Source organism: Zootoca vivipara, chromosome 4, assembly GCF_963506605.1.
Source record: "Zootoca vivipara chromosome 4, rZooViv1.1, whole genome shotgun sequence".
Classification (NCBI taxonomy): domain Eukaryota; kingdom Metazoa; phylum Chordata; class Lepidosauria; order Squamata; family Lacertidae; genus Zootoca; species Zootoca vivipara.
Window position 1 is genome coordinate 77,601,434 of NC_083279.1, and position 23,620 is coordinate 77,625,053.

General features: G+C 45.6%; 1 protein-coding gene across 3 annotated transcripts in view; it reads right to left on the reverse strand.

Annotated features, from left to right (window-relative positions):
* The window catches only part of MTUS2 (microtubule associated scaffold protein 2), a 192,289-nt gene that overhangs the window by 127,043 nt on the left and 41,626 nt on the right, over nt 1-23,620 (reverse strand). Inside the window, exon 1 of one of the 3 annotated variants that reach the window (XM_060273812.1) lies at nt 12,910-13,111. The exons of the other annotated variants lie outside the window; for them this stretch is intronic. Coding sequence (XP_060129795.1) covers nt 12,910-13,057 — 148 coding nt within the window. The 5' untranslated portion in view covers nt 13,058-13,111. Of the gene's footprint in view, nt 1-12,909; nt 13,112-23,620 lie in introns of those variants that run through there. 3 annotated transcript variants of the gene reach the window in all.

Here is a 23,620-nt window from a genome sequence, read left to right on the forward strand (position 1 = left end):
CAATTATTTCATTTCCTCTGTCCTGAATCCTCAAACATTCAGCTAAATTGAATGGACCTGCTCCTAGTACTGTATTATGACAGAAAGGGAGGGGACTTCAACTTATCCACTTTCTCCAAATGGTGCATAATTTTATACTCACCTGTCATTTCCCCCTTTACTTGCCTTTTTTCTTAACTAAAAAGCCCCAAGTTTTGCAAACTTTTCTGAAAGTGGAGTTGCTTTCAACCAGGAACTTCCCAGGAACTTCAGTCACTGCAGGGCAATCTCTAGGTTTACAGGGCACCCTCCAAACCCTGCCCAATTTTAAACAATAAACATTTGCTCATTTTAAATTTAACCCATCTATGTATCACAAAACATTTTTTCCTAACTAGTAATATCAGGACTTAAAATCCATTCTTTTCTTTTCTTTTTTAACCCACCGTCTAAAATATTTAAAGATCCATAATTCTGCTTGGAAAGCCACGATTCACACTAATGAGCAGAGAGCACAAGTTTGCTGCTATCCCATTTTTGATAGCTCACTGACTTTGTTTAACACTGCTGTTTAAAGTGTGTGAAGGATTTCTCAAGGGTAAACCCAGCAAATGGAAATGTGCAAACCAGAATGAGTCCCCCTTCTTCTTCTTTGTTGTCAGGAAATTGGTTTCCGATAATCTCCAGAGGTAAAGAGTATACATTAGAAGCACACATCCAGACATTCACCCCGAAGAGCTGCAATGTTATGCAAAATAAATGATGCATGACTATCATGTGATTTGCAGAATGCACGGAAACATCTGGAATTAGTGAAGCACATCTTCTAAAAATGCAAAGGAGTGTGCTGATTGGAACGGGACGGGGGGGGGGGGGAGGAGATGAAAAATTAAGATGGATGCCTGCTTTTCGGTCAATGCTAATATAAAAGCTGATAAAATTGTAGTTTAGTGGTAACTAGAACATGTCAATCCCATCGTCTGCAGCCCAGCAGTTAGGAATAGCATGCTGTGGCAACAAATTGAAATGTACCCACCACGAAGAGGCATAAATAAAAAGAGGAAAGTGAAACAGAAATTCACAAGAATAGAGTTGCAAGGGTTACAGAAGCTAAATGGAAGACTTCTAATGCCAACAGTTTTCTATGCAACGGCCAAGAAATGTTTAATACTAATGGGTGGCATTCAACCAAGTTTTACCAAGAGTTGACCCATCAAAATAAATGGGCCTAACATAGTCATGCTCATTAAGTTCAATGAGTTTACGCTGAATAAAACTTGAATACGAACCAATGTAGACAAATGTTCAAGTGTTAAACATATTTAATACACAAAAAAATCTACACGCAACAGTATTTGACTCTATAGTGTTAGAATTCAGTAGCATCAAGAGAGCATATGTGGTTAATGCCATGGCTGACATTTGCCTAGGAAGGCAGGCAGACCCTTTTTGATAACTCCCTAGTGATAGGAAAGGGCGAGGCACCCGTTCAGAGATACTTCCCAGTTCCAGGGGTGAGCACATGCAGTGAAAATAGGTCCTAAGACTGAACCCTGATGAGTTCAGTCTCCATAAAGTACAGGTACATCAGGAAGTAATGGCTTAGTGTACTGGTAGTCATTGCAGCAGCTACAGAAGCCTGAATGTATGGTCCTGGCTCTTCCCGCACTATCTGGAAATGCATTGAAAAGGAGCCAACGGCTGCATTTGCACAGAACATTAAACCATGGTTTAGCATGGTTTAGCTCTTCTGGTGCAGCTGTAAGGAAGCATTCCCTTCAATTTTAGATTAACTGCAGCCAAAGCCATGTATAGGTGCCATGAAAGATGCAAGATTTCATAGAATCGTAGAGTTGGAAGGGGTGGCCAACTTCCAAGAGACTGCAATCTACTCACAGAGTTAAAAACTGGCAGTGATCTACCCTCTTTTGGGGGGTTCAGGTCTAAGTTGTTGAGCTTTTTTTAGGAAGGAAAGCCCTGTTTTGGGGGGTTCAGGTCATTTTAGGGGTGCAGGGCAAAGATGTTGAGCTTTTTTTTTTTAGGGAAGCCAAAGTTTTTTAGCTTCTTTGGGGGGAGCCACTGATCTACCGGTGATCTACCACAGACGTCCAGTGATCTACCAGTAGATCACAATCTACTTGTTGGACACGCCTGATTTCTAGTCAAACCCTCTGCAGTGCAGAAATCTTTTGCCCAACATGGGGATTGAACCCACGACCCTGACATTAAGAGTCTCATGCTCTACCAACTGAGCTGTTCATCCAGCTATTTGTCTAGTGCCCGTTGGGACAGCTATGGCAGAAGTCAGGGAGACCAACAGTAGTGGAGTCAGAGCTCAACCCTCTGATTGGTTGCAAGTGAAAAGGCAATCAGATGAGGGACTGGCTAAGGGCAGACTGAGGCTGACTGAGCAGTGCCCCATTTTCCCTAACAGACTAGTCTCCAGTGCAGGTAAGTGTACTCTGAATAAGACAACGACCTTTAAAATTGTGGGGGGGGGGGCGAGCTGGAACTCTCCCTATGTTGCTGCCCTACAACTCCCACTGGTCCCAGCCAGAGCTCTCGATAGTCAGGGATAATGGAAGTTGTAACATCTGGAGAGCTACAGGCTCCCCACCCCTGCTTGAAAAGATAGTGATCAGCAAAGATCTTTTAAAGATCTTGAGATTATTCACTCTCCTGGTAGATTTCTGTTCTGATGCTTATTCAGATTTCAAAAATCACCCAAATGGGCTTTTATGTGTTCCCCTTTGGAGCTGAACACACAGTGAAATGTGGCTCAATGATAGGATGTTTCTCTTTCTCCGAGCTTTTCTTACCCTGATATTCAATCTACAGTTCCTTTTACGTTTTATCCTGTAAAACCACTAAACATAGTTAATACCACCTGGCACCTCTCTAAATCATTCCTGCCTCACTGATATTTATAGCCATCAAATGCTAGCAGGCAATCATTATGCTCTCCCATCCCCACCCCTTCCTTGTGTGTGTGTCCCCCCCCAACCGCTTTTTAGTTGAGCCAAACATATTTAGGGCTTTTCATCTCCCTGTATACTGCAAGTTAATCCTTCCAGCTTCTTAATCAGTTCTGAAGCTCTTCTCTGAATTCTTTCCAATTTGGTGGCATTTTTACCAGTAATGAGGAGCTCAGGGAGTGGAATAAGAGAGGCACATCTATTACGCTGCTCTCCAAAAGCCAGTTAGAAGACAGATGCAAGGTGACAAGTCCTTAGGTGGGATATCAGCACGATTGTCCTCAGGAAACGCAGCGAAAAGGCCTGCCGTAAGGGAGCAGAAGCACAATTGTGGCCAGTGCATGGAAACGGACAGCGCTCAAAGTTAAGGACTGCGGCCGGTCGGCTGTAAAACCTTTGCTGTGCTTCTGAATAACACTAATGAGTTCAAATTCTGGTTCTGTCCAAAAGTCTCCTTTAGCTGGCAGCCATAAACGCAGCTACATGGAAAAACGAGGCAGTGAAATTAACATAGCAATAAAGCAGAAGAGGTGGGTTAATAATGACAGATAGTAGGGGGACTGTCAACTATGTTGTTTGTTGAGTTAAAAGTATAAATGGATTGTCCAGATGTTTTTGTAATATGATTTTGTTATTATTAAAAGTGAACGGATATGTATTGGATATTGCAACTGACTATGTAATTAATTTGTTTAATTAGTGTTCTCTGTCATGTTCCACTTTTTATTGTAGAGTTGAATGGCTGGCAATGGTGTTAAGCAAGAAAGATTTGGATTTGGTCAGGGTGATGGAAGTTGTAATCCAACAATACAAGGTTGCCATCCCTTGCATTACAGCTTTAGATGTAAAGAAACCTCTGTGAACCTCGAGTAAATAAGAATGTGCAATGGCTGGTGAGTCAGATTTGAAGTGGCTGTCACCTGACAACGGTAACACTTTTTATCTACAGCAAGCCAGTTCAGGAGTTCAAAATCCTCTCTTTGAAGATACATAATAAATAAATAAAATTCAAGAGAACTGGAAACAAAAGACCTTGGTATGGGAAGGAGGTTTCAACCTCCAACTTCCAGGGCTTTACTACAAAGCAAAAGCTGCCAAGCAAACTTTCTGTGGATGTGTTTTATCAATAACTTGGAGGAGCGTCTCCTCCCCTGTTGCTCAGCCTGGACACTGAGGCCTCCAGCAAGGGTCTTCTGGCGGTTCCCTCACTGCAAGAAGTGAGGTTACAGAGAACCAAGCAGAGGGCCTTCTTGGTAGTGGCGCCCACCCTGTGGAACGCCCTCCCATCAGATGTCGAAGAAATAAACAACTATCTGACTTTTAGAAGACATCTGAAGGCAGCCCTGTATTGGGAAGTTTTTAATGTTTGATGTTTTAGTGTGTTCTGATATAAGCTGTGAGCCACCCAGAGTGGCTGGGGAAACCTAGCCAGGTGGGTGGGGTATAAATTATTATTATTATTATTATTATTATTATTACAGTAACTTCATTTTGGTCCTAAAAGAACAGTAACATCTTTCCCTTTCATCTGAAAGGGAGTTCAGCTGTAAACAAAGCAACCAGTTATTATGTGTGCAATTCACACCCTGCAGTGCCATTTACTTTAATGGAAGACTACAACTTGAGATTTTAAAAAACCCCATCTATCTATCTATCTAGATTAACATTTATATCCTTCTGTTATATACTGAAATCTCTCTCTCCACAAGGGTGGAGAGAGGCTATCACTCAAAAACTCAGTGATTGACAGAAACCCAGTCCTTAAGAGTAAGGGGCTCCTCTCAGGGGGTGAAATTTTCCACCGCCCTAGCATTTTCTGGGAATCTATAGTCTTTCTTCCACCACCCCACCCCCTATGATACCACAAAAGCTATAAAGTCTGCCCTAGTTAGAGAACCACTGCAGCTTTCAACAGGCTTCATCCCCCTAAGAAGGGCTGACCAATTTGCATTCAATTTCCCATGGGAAAAGGGGGAAAGGTATAGCTGTTTTTAGATTCCCTATAGTGGTGGAGAGGGAAAACTGCACTTTTTTCTCTCAAAAGAACACATTTGGTTCTGAATAGCAAGTTGGGCTAGAAAGACAAGGAGCAGCTCCAAAACCATTTGGGCTCTTATGAAACAGATACAGTACAAGGCAAATATTGGGGCTGGTGCATACCCCTGGTAAATGCATAGGAGGAAAGTCAACCTCTTCATATATCATGTGTGTGTGTGTGTGTGTGTGTGTGTGTGTGTGTGTGTGTGTGCAGTGGAACCTTGGAAGCCAAAGGCCTTTGAACTCGAACGTTTTGTCTCCCTGTAGTAAAACTACACCCCACCCTTCTTACCCAGTCCTCCTGGGCACCAACAGGGACTGGTCAAGAAAGGGAAGAGTGCACAGTATTGTACAAAGTACAAGCCAAAAGGTAGAACTGCCATCACTTCCTTTCTCCAGGCAGCCCTAAAGTGGGAGTACAAGAAAGAGGACCCCCCTTCTTATTGGCTTACTTGGCCCGGAGTCACTTTACCGTGACGCAGACTTACGGAGTCATTTTAGAAATTCAACAGGTATGTGTCCAAATGGCCAGGCACTGGTACAGCTTCCCCGAGCAAAGGCACAGAAACAAAAGGCAAAAGTCCTTCTCCGAATTTATTTTTAAAAGGGGGGGACAACTTAAAAGGCTACATATTTCTTAAAAGGCAACAAACCTGAAAATAAAAACATTGTAAAATATAACGAACTAGAACATACTCACAAAGTAACAATATTTCAAAGCATAGTAAATGGTCAGGAATGGTTCCCCCAGCAGGACTCCCCCAGGCGAGGTGCCACGGCAGAGTGGAAGGTCCTTTGCATCTCAATCCCCAAAACCTTTATCCTTGAAACGCCACGTGAGGGACGGGTTAGGGGCCAATCATCTTTTGAGTTTAATTACAAATTTACCAATGACAAGGGGATGAGAATGTATCTCCTGATTGTCAAAAGATCAGCACAGCTGAACTTTGTTTATACTCAGAGACCTTGAGAACAAAGACACTCCCTAAATTCCCGGGCCTCTCCTGACACATACCAGGATTTCTTAATAACCTCCAGCGTCTTTTATAATCCAATCCACAACTCAAGCCCCCAGCTGTACCAGGTTCTCACTTTGCATTGTAAATCAGATAAGATCTCATCCTGCTCTAGAGTCAGGATACAATTAGTTTACACTCCCAAAGACAGGGAAGGTGAAGGGGTTCCTCTTAAGGGGACCAGATACCCATTCCCCAGAATGCCACACTCCGGCATAACCTAACAGTTGGCATACAAGGATTTCCTAATTTCACTATACACTCCCGAACAATCGAAACCCGGAAGTGGTTGTTCCAGTTTTTGAATGATTTTCGGAAGCCGAACATCTGGCGCGGCTTCTGATTGGCTGCAGGACGCTCCTGCAGCCAATTAGAAGCCTTATTTTGGAAGTCAAATGCTTTGGAAGTCGAACGGCCTTCCGGAACGGATTCCGTTCGACTTCCAAGGTACAACTATACTGAGATTCCCCATAAAGATTGTTTTCCATGCTTAGGATAAAAACTCCTTGAAATCACCCAGCTGACTAGCCTTCTAAATGAGAGAACAAAATTCTGAGGTGGATGGATGAACAGTCTGACTCAGTATAAAGCAGCCTCCTCTAATGCACATGTTCCGCTGGGTAATTATTTATTGAATTTTGCCAAGTATTTACTTTACATGTATTATTCATTCTGTTACCATATGTGCATTAGCTTTAATTATATTCATTTTATTTTTATTTTATTTTGAAGAAGAGTTCACAGCAAACAAGAGAATTACCTTCCCACTGGGCACAGATAAATCAAGAATCGGCAAGTTCAGAGTTACTTAAAAATAAGAAGATAAAAATGATAATGATAATAATGAAAGACAGAAAGCAGCTGGAAGAGCATTGGAATTTCATTATGTTCATGCTTTCATTTCCTATTTTCATGCTCATTAGGGCTTTTTTGTAAGATAATGTAAGATGCTGGCTACTGAAAAATCTTCAGAGGTTAAATGAGGATGCTGAATAGGAATAGCTGAAGAATGTCAGCAAAGGAAGACAATATTCATCAAAATCGGAGGGAAAAATTCTTCATGAATAAAAAATTGTTTACACATTAAGGTGTATAGGATGTTAACCTGGCCCTGCAGGCCCAAAGAACTTCTGGATGCAGCAAACCTTAGGGTAGTCTTAAGGATCTAAAATGGATAGGAGCAGTGGTGCAAATGTTTTCCTCTGTATAACCTTTGTCTGCAGAGACACTGACTGGCTAAGGGGCAGTGTCCAATGCGATCCAGGTTCCACATGCAGATACGCACACTGTGAATGATATGGATGTAATCTAATATTGGTGTGATGGGGAACCTGTGGCGCCCTCAAATGCTGTTGGGTTGCATGTCCCACCACCTCTGATCATAGTGGCCAGGACTGATGGGAAACCAACAACAGCTTCTCCATCCTTGGAACAGTGGCCAGATCTGTTTTCTCTGGGGAAAGATGCAGTTGGTGCCCCAACTGAAACTGAACAAAAGTTATTCCTAGCTACAGCAGTCACCTGGCCATCCAAAAGCAATGCTGGATTCAGGAGCAACCCCCCCCCCAAACTTTTTTTTTTTAAAAAAATCATTTTTATTGATTTTACAGAAAAACACAATACTTTAAACACATAATATACAAACAAAAATAACAAGAAAAAACAACATTACAAAAATAACAATAACAAACACAAAAATCAAAATACCAAATCCTTTTCCTTTAACATTGTATGGGGGGACTTCCTCGAGTTCCCTCTATCTGCGGTTCATTGGTGACCTTGCTGTCAAGTCACAGCCTCTTAACCTACCTCACAGGGTTGTTGTGGAGATTAATTTGGGAGGGGGGGGGGTAAACGATGCACTCCTTGAAGAAAAAAGTAGGATATAAATGCAATAAATAAGCTCCTGTGTTTACCTGCTAAAGAAAGCTGGAGGGACAGCCAGTCACCAACCTGGCATCCAGAAATCTCCATGTGGTCGCAATTGGACCCATGCCAGTTAGAAAACACACCTGGCACATGGGGGATTTTGAATACCAAGATGCACTTTTAAAACCGCATTTAGAAAGAGGGTGAAATATTCTAGGCTTTCCCACATAAGTTACTAAAACGCATTCAAGATCTCCAGGGTCCCCATGACCTCAAAAAAATCAAAGTATAAATAAACCAAAGGCAAAACACTAAAAGAAAAACACTACTAAGAGCTAGATAAGCAACATCTTCCATTATAGTCTAGGAGGGTAATTAAGAAAGTTCAACAAATGATTTGATTAAATAAACTTCCAGTGTATAGGCCCGAAGAATGGCAGAGTAAACTTTACATCAAAAGCTAGAGAGAACACCAACAGTAGAACTTTCGAAAATGGGTTATGAAGGCATGTAATTTACTTGGATTTGCATAAAGCTATTGAGGAGGTCACACGCAGGGGAGTATTAATGAAAACAAGTAATTTTACACTGAAATGGAGAGGCCTCTTGCGGATTAAAAAGTGAGAATAGAAACACCAGGGGGGATTAAATGGTCTTTTGGCATGATGAAAAGAAGCGAATATGTGGGTGCTCTGAATATTAGAGTTGGCCAATGAATTCCGCAATAATCTTGAGTATAAAATAGGAACGATTGAGATAGAATGTGCTGATGACACAAAAATAATTTGGGTCAGAGAATACAAGTGAGGACTGAGGAATTCCAGAAGGATCTAATCAAGCAGGGCGGTTGCGCAATAAGATGGCAGAGATAAATTTTAATGAAGGTAAAGGTAAAAGGCAAATGCTTACGAGGAGGAATAGTTTCGGTTTCAGCTGTTCAAAGAGACTGATTACCCAGCACATCTCAGCAGAAGAGACGGTGCCTGTTGCTTTATAAACTTCAGCAAAGATGGAGGGGAAGGGGATCTGGAAAGTATAAAGCAGAGGTGCAGAAATGCAGCTCTCTAAATGCTGCTGAATTCAGTCTCTCATCAGTCCCAGCCAGCATCACCAACAGGCAAGGATGATGGGAGCTGTAGTTAGGGTTGCCACCCATTCCTTTAAAAAACAACAACTGGATTGTCTCATTTTTGAACAACAGCGTCCCTTGACCCGTTTGGACTTCAAACAGGGCGCCTTCTGTCCTGTTTTCAAAGTCATGAAAAAATTAAATTGGCATTAACGTTCCCTCCTTTGTGTGCTCGCCCTAACTTGCTTGTCTCACGCAACAAAGCTTTCTAGGCACCTCAGAAGTTGAGCCCGCCCTCCAAATCTGGCTGACTGATGCTCCAGGTTAGCCAATAGAACTCACCAGCCAGCAGGCTCTTCTGGATTGGGCTGAGCTCTTGTCAATGGCTTGAAGAGGAGACCAGGTAAAGCTTGGAAAGACTCCTGATAGAAGCCCTGGAGAGTGGCTGGCAGTCAGTGCAGACAATACTGAGCTATAAGGTGCGATGGTCAGACTCTACACAGTATAAGGCAGGTTCCTATGTCCCTAAGAGGCAATGCACAACTCAGCTTTGCCCTCTCCTCATTGGGCCCAGCCTCTAAACTGCAGAAGAGGCACCAGAACGTCGAAGAAAATGCATTATGTATCACACTTGCTCCCGCCCCCAAACTGCATGCAGTATATGTGCTAATCCGACAATACCTAGCTCACATTTGAAGTAGTTGGCAATCAACATTCTTTGCTGTAAAGAAAATTTCCACTGGTTAATTAACAAAAAATTGCTATCAGCTACTGTAATATTGATTTGTCCTCAGCTGCAAAATTAGGAGCCCCTATTCAAACAAATTCCCTCATTTGATTCAATGCGTCACAGTGTTTATCAGGTTTCGTTTCCAATATGCAAACGCCTGAAAATCGTGTTGCTGCGTTTCATAAACAGAGACTAGGCCCATTCAGGGATGCTAGGAATGTCAATAGCTGTTAACTACAAAGAGAACAGAGTCAGGGGCTACAGTCTCCTGACTCCCTAGTAATTAAACTGCAAGGGAAAGAAAGCAATCAACAGGAATGAAAAACTCTGATGAAATGGGGAGTGTATCATTGTATTCATTTGTCTTATCATTTATTATTTCATTACATCTCTGTGTACTTCTGTTGTTGACCCTGTAATGAATACATTTTAGAATTAAATGCAACAAAGGCTCTTACCCAGACAAGGCACCTCCAGGAGGACCGTGATTAGCATCTGATTTGCTGTCCCTTTGGAAACCCTTTGGAAACCTTCAACGCTGTTCTGGATTGTTTCCCAACCCTCTGGAGTGGAAGCAGGGGCAGGGGCATAAGGCACTATAGGGCAGAGGTGGGAAACTTCTCTCCAGGGCTGTCAGTACTTTGAACTGCTTGAACTGTAATAAGGTCCCTATTGTCTGGATGGAGGTGGGGGTTGTGTGTGTGTGTGTACCTCCGAGTTTCGCAAAGCTGGGATATAGTCTACTATGCAAAGGTAAGAGTAACATCCATTCTCTTGCTCCACCCACTTTTGCCTCTGGCCCTGCCCACCCCTGGCATGCGGCCTCCAGAAAGTTGGTCATGAGAGAATATAGCCCTCAGGCTCAAAAGGTTTCTCACCCCTGCAAAAGGAGAAAGTGGGAATCAGCAAAAATCACATCTTTCCCTTCAGCCAAGTGGAGCTTCTGCTGGGTCAGTGATGCACATCGTATTGAGTGAATATGTTTCCAAACAATAGATGTGGCTATAGTATTATCTTCCTGCTTAGTTACGGTCCTTTTTGCTGTTGGCCTCTTGGTACACTTAGAAACCCTTACCAACGATCTGGAAAAATAGGCAAGGCCAGAGATACAGTAGTGATCCTTAAAGCTTATTTTTTGAAGCAAGAATTGAAATGCACAGAAGTCTATCAACCTGCAGATACTCAAAGGTAGGATTCTTGTAAAATACAGAAAGCAACCCCATCACAAACCTTTGCCTAATAAGTCTTCCCAAAGCAGAGTTATGTTTAACCATTTATTACCCTTCAACATATGTTACTAAGGAAGCGCCTGTATTTCCCAGTGAGAAAGGAAAATGTCGGACATGCGATAGAGTCAAAAGATTTTGGGAAATGATATATAATGAATTGAAAAAGATTTTTAAATATACCTTTCCCAAAAAACCGGAGGCATTTCTGTTAGGAATTATGGGAGGGGAGATTGTGAAAGAAGATCAAATACTGTTTATGTATGCGACAACCGCGGCCAGGACTTTGTTGGCCCAAAATGGAAAACCCAGGAAATACCAACGATCGACGAGTGGCAGATGAAACTGATAGACTATGCAGAATCAGCAAAACTGACTTGCAGGATCCGAAACCAGGGAGAGACAAAGTTCCGAAAAGACTGGAGTAAATTTGTGGATTATATGGAGAAGAACTGTAGAAGTTTAAAAACACTTGCAGGACTGAAATAAATCCTACGAATTGACTAAAGTGAGGGCAATAATAAACTGCGAGACAGGAGTAAACAAGAAAACCGTGGGAAGGGAGGGAGGGAAGTCAAAGCTCGGCAGAGCAAAATGAGATGGGTGAATTTAAGATGAAATTGTATTAAAAATGTTGTTTTGTTTGTTAATTTGGAAAAATTGAATAAAAATTATTATTTAAAAAAAAGAGAAAGGAAAATGTGACCATTCCATTGACATATTCTTAGAAACAACTATAGTCATTTCTGTACCCAGCTATTATGCAGAGGCTACAGTGTCAGACCCTGATGTCATGAGCCAGTTATTCCATCAGGCTATAATTTGCGTCACTGGTCCCAGAGGCAGGAATTCCAGCCTGCCAATATTAAGTTTCTGGCTTTCAAGTCCACTTACTACCTTACTGCTGAGTTTTGCCACTCTGTCTTCCATGGAATGAGGTTTCCATGGCACAGTTTAACAACATATTTCAGCAGGAATATCAGGTTCTCTGATTTCAGATTTCTTGCTTCCTCTTCCATCTTTGATACTGCAAAATTCAAGGTAAATCTGGGCAAACTTTAAGCAAAAAAACTTTGGAACAGAAAGTTCAGTCACCTAAAGGCATATGCTTTGAGGCCCAAAAATATTGACAGGGCAATCTTTTGCATGTTTTTTTTTAAATATTCATTTTAAAAGCTTTTATATACCACTTAATATATCAAAAATATTTTTCTTCCCAGTTTAGTGTTAGTAATAGTATTGTTAAGTTCTGTCCACAACTAGCACTGCCATCATATGGGATCAGGTGTTACATTATTTATGTGGTTTTGCATCTTCTCTCCTTTAAAACACTGCGTTTATATTTTAATGTTCAGTATTTTTTTAAAAAAATCAGTAAATAATAATCATTACACAGGTGTAAGCCCCATAGTACACTTTTATTTGGAAGTAAGTCCCATTGAAATTAGTGTGACATCTGAGTGAACACGGATAGGATTATGCTGTCAGCTTCCCTGATCTTAAACTGAATGCTTGTGCAACCCTCACCATTACATAGCTATCAGCTAAGGCAAGGGTAGCCATGTGGGGCTTTCCATATGTTGTTGATCTCCAACTCCCATCAGCCCCAGCCAACATGGTCAACAGTCAGGGATGCTGAGAGTTGTAGTCCAACAAAAAACATCTGGAAGGCACAATTCTGGAAGGCTACCCGCCAGCTAAGGCAACACTTAATTTCTATTTTATCATATGGTTAGAGCATGGTTCTGATAATGCCAAGGTCGCAAGTTTGATCCCTGTACAAACAGCTGCATATTCCTGCATTGGAGGGGGACTAGATAAGCCTCACCATCTCTTCCAACTCTATGATTCTGTGGTACGCTTCTAAGAAGTTTAGAACATAAAGCTTCACTCACTTTGATTTTTGTGAAATTGTAGGCAGACTTTTAAAATGTAGCAGATGGAGTGAGGGGGAGTTTAAAGATTTGCAAAACATCTACTTCATAATGAATATATATATGCCACTTACATTTCTTCAGCTGAATGCTTTTCTTACTGTCCGCAGATGCATTTTCAAACATTAATGAAAGCAAAGGCACAACATAAAACAGTGTGTATATTAGAATCCCAAGTATCTCGTGCATAAAAATTCCATCCAAAGCTGTAGCCGCTATCATTATTTCAGCCTCTCACTCCCAGCTCAGCAGTATCCTGCTGTTACATGCACCTCATAGCACTTTATAAGCATTTTCTTCCTAGTTAAGCATGTAACTAGGAAATAATCTTCCTAGCAACCTGAATATAAACATACAGCACAAGAGGAAGAAGTTATTAGTAGGCAAGTAAACTTGGTTACCTGCCAAGAAGGAACCTATGAAAAAAAATGTGTAGGTAGAAAAATAGAATGCTTGCTGAAAGGTTTCTTTTGTGAAATGGGCTGTGTTTTGCCAGACTCTCACAGTGGACTATAGACAAATCACTGCTTTCCAGGACATGTACCTGGGTACAGCAAATAAATGTGAGTACAGTTGCCGTTTATGATCCGGTATCCTGGATTGCAGTCTAATTCCTACATAGAAATTGTTTCCTTTATAGGAATTTTGCATTACATGAACCAGTTTTATTTGGTTATTCAAACTGTCCCAGAGCTACAATTCTCAGAGTTCCGAGGAAAGAGGGATTCACAGATTCTGCCCCCCGGTTTAAACAGATTGCTGAAAAGTAAAAATAAAGATTTTTTTAAATGAAAAACTCTCATTTCATCTGTAAGTGGCTCTAGAAGCATTAGGAACATGGAATTTTCATAATTCTGCTCAGAGCTCTGTTTGGCCTAATTGTTCCAGTACAGTTATTATTGAATAAAACTACTGTCCTCATGCCTTGATTGGACAAACTGCGTAGTAGAAACCTGACATGCTCAAAGGTTTCATAGCAAGAACTAAAAACAGGTGGATGTCCCACAGAGTAAATCTAATTCTCCAATTAGATCATGGAAATGTGAACCTAAATGCCGTCAATACATATTGATTAAGCAAATGGATACAAAAAGGGTAGCTGCTCAATGATGGGAAATCCCTGCTCTCTTTGGGGATGGGGGTGCAGGTTTTCCATTAATGATCCTGTTTCCTTTTTTAAAAAAAATCTTTATTGATTAAAAATAGCATATTAACACATGCATAACTGAAAAGAAAGCAAATGATCCTGTTTCCAGATGTTGTTTCTCTTCCCACCATCATCTTTGGAAACAGCTTACATGATACTTTCAAGAAAGAGCCTCTGGACAAGTGAGGAATAACTTCCTCTCTGTCTCTGATGGAAGCTCAGCATTTAATGCCTTTTGTTTACAAGGGGGAGGTGGGGTAGGGGGCTGAGCATCTTCAGTGGGGCTGGAAGATACTCCCTGTCTGAAATCCTAGGAAGCTGCTGCCAGTGTTGACAATACTAGGCTGGATAGTTTAATGATCTGATAAGGCAACTTCATAGCTGTTTACCCTCGTAGGATTAATGTGTGTCCTTCAGAGTGAAAGTTCTTAAGGCAGGCATCCCCAAACTTCGGCCCTCCAGATGTTTTGGACTACAATTCCCATCATCCCTGACCACTGGTCCTCTTAGCTAGGGATCATGGGAGTTGTAGGCCAAAACATCTGGAGGGCCGCAGTTTGGGGATGCCTGTCTTAAGGTATGGCTTATATGGTACTCTGGAAGCAGCCCAAGACAACTACCTGCTTCCTCCAAAATGACTGGCCTGAAGTAGTTGACAAATCGCTGTTCAGCTGTGATCCAGATTATCAGCAATCATTCATTCACATAGTAACTGGGAATCTCTAGTTGAAGTTCTTTGAAATCTCTACTATCATTTTGTTATCTCACATATTTTACGGAATACTTAAGAAGAGATATCAAACTGTGCTGTTTCTAATTCACAGCTTTCTATTGCTAGAGAAGTGCAAAAACAGAGAGAGCCAGCAGTTACCCGGAGAGAAGCAAGACTGCTTAGTTTCTTTGCCAGATTGCTGTGGAGACTTGACAGCGCATGTAGCAAACAACCCAAGACAGCAGGTGTTACCTTTCTGACCAAATTATTCATCGTAATGCATTTAAAATATGTTTAAATATGCTATACGTTTTTAAAAGTGAGCAGCAGACTGCTTTCTTGCTCCTGATTCTATTGTCACAAACCTTTGCAGTGAAAACATTCAAGGAAAATCCCAATCTAACCAAATACCTTGCCTCAACATGAGAGAATTTATTAGCAGCTTAATATAAGCATTAAAAAGAAAATGAAACATGCTCACATCAAAAGGCAGGCACAGAGCTCATGAGCCTTTCGAAGGCAATAAGCTTCCCTTAACCTCCAATTCTCCTGTTGTGGGAACTGCAAGTCACTCAATATAATAAGAATATAACTGGGTCAATAAAATGGGGTCATCCTTCACTAGTAAGCCTCACAAAGTAAGTTGTGGAAGAGATTACTGCCACGTTGAGATGGGATTCAATTTAGTTTAAGATTATGATCATAATTCAACCGTATCTTATTTGTCTTCTTTTGTGCTATTTGAGAAACTTGAGATTTTTTTTAAAAAATCCTTCCTGGAATTCAGATCATGGGATAATATCGATGATGCGTTTCTGCCATGATGCTTTAATAATATCCCTGCAACCTTCAGTGTGGAAGTCTCTTAAAGCCCTTCAGACACAACCAAATAATAATAGTGTAATTAAAGAACATTTCCAGTGTTGTGTGACCATAGGAGACATGTATAGCAGCCTTACTCAGCCTGGTGCCCACCAGATATTTGTTGGACTACAACACCCATCTTCTCTCACCACTGGCAACGCTGCCTGGGGTTGATAGGAGTCCAATAACATCTGGAGGGCACCAGGTTGGATAACCCTGCTTTTCTTTAACACTGGGCCCAGCTATCGTGAGTCCAACAATACTGTCAGCGCAGGGCCGGCCCTACGTATAGGCTGGGTGGCGCAGGGCACCATGGCGCCGGCCTGCCAGGAGGGCGCCGGGAGCTGCGCCCGCCCGCTGGCCGGCCGGTCCGCCGAGCGCTGCGCCCACCGCGCTGGGAAACGGGGCGGGAGGGCGCCGGAGAGATCGCGCTGTGCCTGCCCGCCCGCCCACCGCGCTGGGAAACGGGGCGGGAGGGCGCCGGAGAGATCCGGCGCACCATGGCGCGGGGGGGTGCTTAAGACAGCCCTGTGTCAGCGTCAGGGTCAGATTGGCCGGTCCAGAAGGAGGAGGAGGATCAAATGGCAGGTCCTGAACAGTGAAAACGTGGTTTGGGGGAGACTGAGCTCTCCCTTTTCCACCTAGACATCAGTCACTGTGGGAGGGGAAGGAGGGATGCTGCCCCCCCCCCACTCCTGCAGAGCAGAGAGCCTCAGTGGAGGCTGGAAGAGCTTTGCTCAGCTGACGGCAAAGAGTGAACAGGAGGTGGCAGCCATTGAACAGGGGGCTGAACATGAGGGTGCAGCCTTCAGATGGGAGCAGACCCATGCGCCCCAACAAAGTGTGTGCTTCCAGGTTTGACATTCCCACATTGTGAGAGTCTCTTGTAAATGAGCACGCCATGCCTCATCTTTAAAAGCTTGGCAGGAGGGGTGGGGAAACGCTGGGACATCTTTGTTGCTTGCATCTAGTTGCACCTAGCTCCTGAACCCCTGAATTATGTCTCCTGAGCACTGTGTCTACTGCTAAGCCTGTACTGTTATTCGGCTGAATAAAGATATTGTTGTGAGTTTTGGGGAGTTAACCTGCATGTTGCCCAGGTACCTTTTAATTCCCAAGGTCCTGGATCCATCTGGCAAGGGTTAAAATATAATGGAAATCCACACACTTCCTTTTGTCCTCCCAGGAAAAACCGTTCTTTAGTGCTCAATCAGAGCAAACAGCATGTTTGTTCCAACTCTCAAGCTGAAGAGCAGGTAAAGAGCAGAAAACCACTCAGATCTGTGCTTTTTAGGCATGGGACAAGCAGAAGTGTGGACAAGTCCTTTGTCAGGCAAGTTTCTTTGAGAGAATGACCATAGTTGCCACCTAAGGATCACCATTAGTATAACAAAAGGAGTGATGATGCCCTCTGGGGCAAATGGGTGGGCTTTCCCCCTCCACACCAGGCTGGCACTTAGAAGGACAAAAGCCAGAGTGTATGTGAGCTGGGAGCAGGCTGCAGGTGGAAGCTAGAGAGACAGAGCCATGCTTGATTTCTGCTGGACACTTAAGGCTGTGACTATGGGAGGAGCAAGACATTTTGGGATGTTAACGCTGTGAGCTCTTCCGTCTTAGGCTCAGGTTGCATATATGTGTAAATGAACCATATATAATAAAGACACCACCGTCTCCACTATCCCTAATGGCAAGGAAATCAAACATGGGGAAAGCGCCTGGAAAATTTCGCACCCCTCAAAGATTGAGGTGGTGTGCAACACTGTATTTCTTACAAGAGCCTCTGTCAGCATATTTGGGCAGGAGTCAGAGCACCGCCATGGGAAAAGCGGGGCAGTGCCCCTCCGCCTCCCAAAGCAAGCTCTGGCTGCCCACAGGGCCTACAGGCTCTCCCCTCCTCATTCTCCTCACCTGTCTCATTCTAAATGCAACAGTGCACTTGCATTTTCATAATTCCCACTATTTATACAGACACCCTGGTAAAATTGACAGTTCCCCGGGGAGACCTATGCGGATGCACTGAAATCCACAATTCTGTTTGTTGACAGTATTCTGGCCGAAGTCACAACATACCAACTCGGGTGGAAATTTTGAAATAAAGGGAAAAAATAGAGCATATTTGCCAAAGCATATTTCTCCCACTCAATTTCAAAGTTCTCCCACTCAATCCCTTGCATACTAACTAGAATTTTTAGCATCACGTTTAGTTCATGGATGAATTCTTCTCTGCTTCATACAGAAGAACTGGTTCAGTAATTGCAAGCTTTCTATAAGAAACAGAGGAAAGAATGCTCCTCCCCCAGAGTTCTCAATTTAATTCATAAAATAAACACATATGCATTGATGGTTCCATACACATGTACCTGGAAATAGTTGCTTGACGGCTCGTCCTCTCAAAACAACATACCCGAATGCAATGAATGGCTTAAAGGATGGAATGAAAAAACAATTGAGGAACTTGAGCCAAACAGAGGAGATGCTCATCAACAAAAGTAAGAAGAATTCCTGCTGGATCTGACTGAAGTCCCATCTGGACCCATTTACAAATCATCAGTAAAACAATCACCTCTTATAAAACACTATTAGCAGAACAACTAAAAAAATAAGCTAAGCAGCAGACCCAGAACAAAAGATCCACAAAACATATTCTTATGTTCTTAAATGTATGGTGCAAATGCAGCCATAGAGGTAGACTGGGCCCCCTGTATGGTTACCTAGCACCTGCCTTCACATCCCTTCCAGCCCCTTGTACAGTGTGCAAGTTGCTTCTTTGGCAAGCTTAGCACATTCCAACCTTCCTCCAGTTCATGGACAATGTTGGGTAGGAGACAGGATGAGCTTTGCCGCATCAGAGACTAGGCGCTGCCCAGGACTCTCTCCTGCTGTGAGTGCCCACAGGCCCTGTCCCTGCCTCCTTCCACCTGGTCTAGGGCGGGGCCTGGAAGGCCTCATAAAGGACTGCTGCCGCTGCTCTGCTGCTGGTGCTGCCCAGGACTCTCTCCTGCTGTGAGTGCCCACAGGCCCTGTCCCTGCCTCCTTCCACCTGGTCTAGGGCGGGGCCTGGAAGGCCTCATAAAGGACTGCTGCCGCTGCTCTGCTGCTGGTGCTGCCCAGGACTCTCTCCTGCTGTGAGTGCCCACAGGCCCTGTCCCTGCCTCCTTCCACCTGGTCTAGGGCGGGGCCTGGAAGGCCTCATAAAGGACTGTTGCCGCTGCTCTGCTGCTGGTGCTGCCCAGGACTCTCTCCTGCTGTGAGTGCCCACAGGCCCTGTCCCTGCCTCCTTCCACCTGGTTTAGGGCGGGGCCTGGAAGGCCTCATAAAGGACTGCTGCCGCTGCTCTGCTGCTGGTGCTGCCCAGGACTCTCTCCTGCTGTGAGTGCCCACAGGCCCTGTCCCTACCTCTCTCCACCTGGTTTAGGGCGGGGCCTGGAAGGCCTCATAAAGGACTGCTGCCGCTGCTCTGCTGCTGGTGCTGCCCAGGACTCTCTCCTGCTGTGAGTGCCCACAGGCCCTGTCCCTGCCTCCTTCCACCTGGTCTAGGGCGGGGCCTGGAAAGCCTCATAAAGGACTGCTGCCGCTGCTCTGCTGCTGGTGCTGCCCAGGACTCTCTCCTGCTGTGAGTGCCCACAGGCCCTGTCCCTGCCTCCTTCCACCTGGTCTAGGGCGGGGCCTGGAAGGCCTCATAAAGGACTGCTGCCGCTGCTCTGCTGCTGGTGCTGCCCAGGACTCTCTCCTGCTGTGAGTGCCCACAGGCCCTGTCCCTGCCTCCTTCCACCTGGTCTAGGGCGGGGCCTGGAAGGCCTCATAAAGGACTGCTGCCGCTGCTCTGCTGCTGGTGCTGCCCAGGACTCTTCCTGCTGTGAGTGCCCACAGGCCCTGTCCCTGCCTCCTTCCACCTGGTTTAGGGCGGGGCCTGGAAGGCCTCATAAAGGACTGCTGCCGCCGCTCTGCTGCTGGTGCTGCCCAGGACTCTCTCCTGCTGTGAGTGCCCACAGGCCCTGTCCCTACCTCTCTCCACCTGGTTTAGGGCGGGGCCTGGAAGGCCTCATAAAGGACTGCTGCCGCTGCTCTGCTGCTGGTGCTGCCCAGGACTCTCTCCTGCTGTGAGTGCCCACAGGCCCTGTCCCTGCCTCCTTCCACCTGGTCTAGGGCGGGGCCTGGAAGGCCTCATAAAGGACTGCTGCCGCTGCTCTGCTGCTGGTGCTGCCCAGGACTCTCTCCTGCTGTGAGTGCCCACAGGCCCTGTCCCTGCCTCCTTCCACCTGGTCTAGGGCGGGGCCTGGAAGGCCTCATAAAGGACTGCTGCCGCTGCTCTGCTGCTGGTGCTGCCCAGGACTCTCTCCTGCTGTGAGTGCCCACAGGCCCTGTCCCTGCCTCCTTCCACCTGGTCTAGGGCGGGGCCTGGAAGGCCTCATAAAGGACTGCTGCCGCTGCTCTGCTGCTGGTGCTGCCCAGGACTCTTCCTGCTGTGAGTGCCCACAGGCCCTGTCCCTGCCTCCTTCCACCTGGTTTAGGGCGGGGCCTGGAAGGCCTCATAAAGGACTGCTGCCGCCGCTCTGCTGCTGGTGCTGCCCAGGGGAACTTGAAACAGCACAGAGTCCTTTTTAAAATGCCTTTTAAAGAATTTTTAATGTTTTTATCTTCTTTGGGGTGGTAGGTGGGAGGGATTTTTAGTTGGGTGTGGGAATCTGTTAAATTTTAGTGTATTTGTAATTTTTATTGTTTTTGGTTTTATTGTTTTATTGTGTTTGGGGTGGTAGGTGGGAGGGATTTTTAGTTGGGGGTGGGAATCTGTTAAATTTTAGTGTATTTGTAATTTTTATTGTTTTTGGTTTTATTGTTTTATTGTCTTTTTTGTGTTCTTCTTTTGTTGAGTTCTTTGCTGTTTTTTAGAGGTTTTATTTTGTTTTTAAGGGGAGGGGTCAGGGCTGCCCGGGAGGGGGTCCCAGCAAGCAAAATGGCTGGGGCAGATTCCACAGGGGGGTGTGCACTGGAACAACCGATCTCAGTGGTCACGGGTAGGAGGAGGAGTTACGCTAAGACCAGACCATGTCATTACCGAGGAGGCAGACTTAGTCGTTGTCTGAGGACTATCCCTGCCTCCAGGTCTGGTCCTGACCGGACGGATATTGGAATCAGCAAGGGATACCCACATGACCTGAAGGTGCTGCTGTGCAATGCCAGGTCGATGATGAATAAGACCACCGCCATTCACGACCTGATTGTGGATGGAGGATTTGACCTGGCATGTGTGACAGAGACCTGGTTGGAGGAAGCCGATGGGCCCGTTCTTGGCGCTGCTTGCCCACCAGGTTTCTCTTATGCACAGCAACCCAGGCCATCTGGGCGGGGAGGGGGGGTTGCAGTGATTTTTAGGAAGTCATTAGTTTGCACCAGGCGTCCTATTGGGAAGACCCAGTTCTCTGAGTGCATGTTCTGGAAGTTGGGCAATAGAGGCAGTACAGGATTCCTTTTGGTGTACCGACCTCCCCGCTGCACCAAGGATTCCCTGCCCGAGCTGCTTCAGGTCGTGTCGGATGTGCTCCTGGAGACACCTAGCTTGGTTGTCTTAGGGGATTTTAACATCCATGCCGACACGACCTTACAAGGAGCCGCTCGGGACTTCGTGGAAAGCATGGCCACCATGGGGCTGTCCCTGAATAAGTCTGGCCCAACTCATAGCCGCGGACATGCCTTGGACTTGGTGTTTACCTCTATGGATGTTGGTGATCTGACATTAAGTAAAAGCGAAACAAAAGAAGTGCCATGGTCAGATCACTTTCTGGTGCAACTGGACTTCTCCGCAACCCTTTCCCTCTGCAGGGAGGTGGGACCGATTCGGATGGTCCGCCCCCGCTACTTAATGGATCCAATTGGCTTCCAAAGAGTGGTAGGGGATGTTTTATCCCATGTCGATGGCCTTTCAGCTGATTCCCTGGTGGCCCGCTGGAATGCGGAGTTAACCAGCGCTATTGACTGTCTGGCTCCGAAGCGCCCTCTCAGATTGCATGGAGCCCGGACAGCCCCGTGGTTTTCCCCGGCGCTGAGGGCAATGAAACAGTCGTTGAGACGGCTAGAGCGCCGGTGGCGGAAAACTCATTTTGAATCAGACCGGACACGGGCTAGAGCTCAACTTCGAGCCTACCAAGTGGCAATGGCGACGGCGAAGAGGACCTTCTTCACCGTCTCCATCGCATCTGCAGAAAACAGCAGCAGGAGACTCTTCCAGGTGGTTCGCAATTTAGCGGAACCACCTGCTCCATCCGGGCCCAGTACGGGCCACATGATCTCCTGCAATGATTTTGCAAAGTTTTTTGCAGATAAAGTCGCTCAGATTCGGGAAGAGGTAGACTCCACCGTGGGAGCAGGGCCGGGGCGGGGGAGTGCTAGAGTCCTGTCTAGTCAAGTTTTGTGGGATCAATTTCAATCTGTTACCTCCGAGGATGTGGACAGGCTGCTTAGACGAATGAAACCAACCACCTGTCTCCTTGATCCTTGCCCATCCTGGCTTATAAAAGCTAGCCAGGAAGGGCTGGGCGATGGGCTTCGCGGGTTGGTAAATGCTTCTCTCCATGAGGGAGCCTTCCCAGACCCGCTGAAAGAAGCGGTTATTAAACCGCTTCTTAAAAAACCATCTTTAGATCCGGCCAATATGGCCAACTATCGCCCAGTCTCAAATCTTCCATTCTTGGGCAAGGTGATTGAGCGAGTGGTTGCGGAACAACTCCAGGCACGCCTGGAAGAAGCGGACCATTTGGATCCCTTCCAGTCAGGATTCAGGCCTCATCATGGGACTGAAACTGCCTTGGTCGCACTGGTCGATGATCTCCGGCGGGCTAGGGACAAAGGTAAGAGCTGTTTCCTTGTTCTGCTGGATCTCTCAGCGGCTTTTGACACCATCGACCATAACATCCTTCTGGACCGTCTAGAGGGCTTGGGAGCTGGGGGCACTGTCATGCAGTGGTTCCGCTCCTTCCTCCTGGGCCGTGTTCAGAAAGTGGTGGTGGGGGATGAGTGTTCAGACCCCTGGGCGCTCACTTGTGGGGTGCCTCAGGGTTCTGTCCTCTCCCCCATGCTTTTTAACATCTATATGCAGCCACTGGGAGAGATCATCAGGGGGTTTGGGCTGGGTGTCCATCAGTATGCTGATGATACCCAGCTCTACCTCTCTTTTAAATCAGAACCAGTGAAGGCGGTGAAGGTCCTGTGTGAGTGCTTGGAGGCGGTTGGAGGATGGATGGCGGCTAACAGATTGAGATTGAATCCTGACAAGACAGAAGTACTGTTTGTGGGGGACAGGAGGCGGGCGGGTGTGGAGGACTCCCTGGTCCTGAATGGGGTAACTGTGCCCCTGAAAGACCAGGTGCGCAGCCTGGGAGTCATTTTAGACTCACAGCTGTCCATGGAGGCACAGGTCAACTCCGTGTCCAGGGCAGCTGTTTATCAGCTCCATCTGGTACGCAGGCTGAGTCCCTACCTGCCCACTGACTGTCTCTCCAGAGTGGTGCATGCTCTAGTTATCTCTCGCTTGGACTACTGCAATGCGCTCTACGTGGGGCTACCTTTGAAGGTGACCCGGAAACTACAACTAATCCAGAATGCGGCAGCTAGACTGGTGACTGGGAGCGGCCGCCGAGATCACATAACACCGGTCCTAAAAGACCTACATTGGCTCCCAGTACGTTTCCGAGCACAATTCAAAGTGTTGGTGTTGACCTTTAAAGCCCTAAACGGCCTCGGTCCGGTATACCTGAAGGAGCGTCTCCACCCCCATCGTTCTGCCCGGACACTGAGGTCCAGCTCTGAGGGCCTTCTGGCGGTTCCCTCATTACGAGAAGCCAAGTTACAGGGAACCAGGCAGAGGGCCTTCTCGGTAGTGGCACCCACCCTGTGGAATGCCCTCCCACTAGAGGTCAAAGAGAACAATTACCAGACCTTTAGAAGGCATCTCAAGGCAGCCCTGTTTAGGGAAGCTTTTAATGTTTGATGGATTTCTGTATTTTAGAATTTCTGTTTTTTTTTTTTTGGAAGCCGCCCAGAGTGGCTGGGGGAACCCGGCCAGATG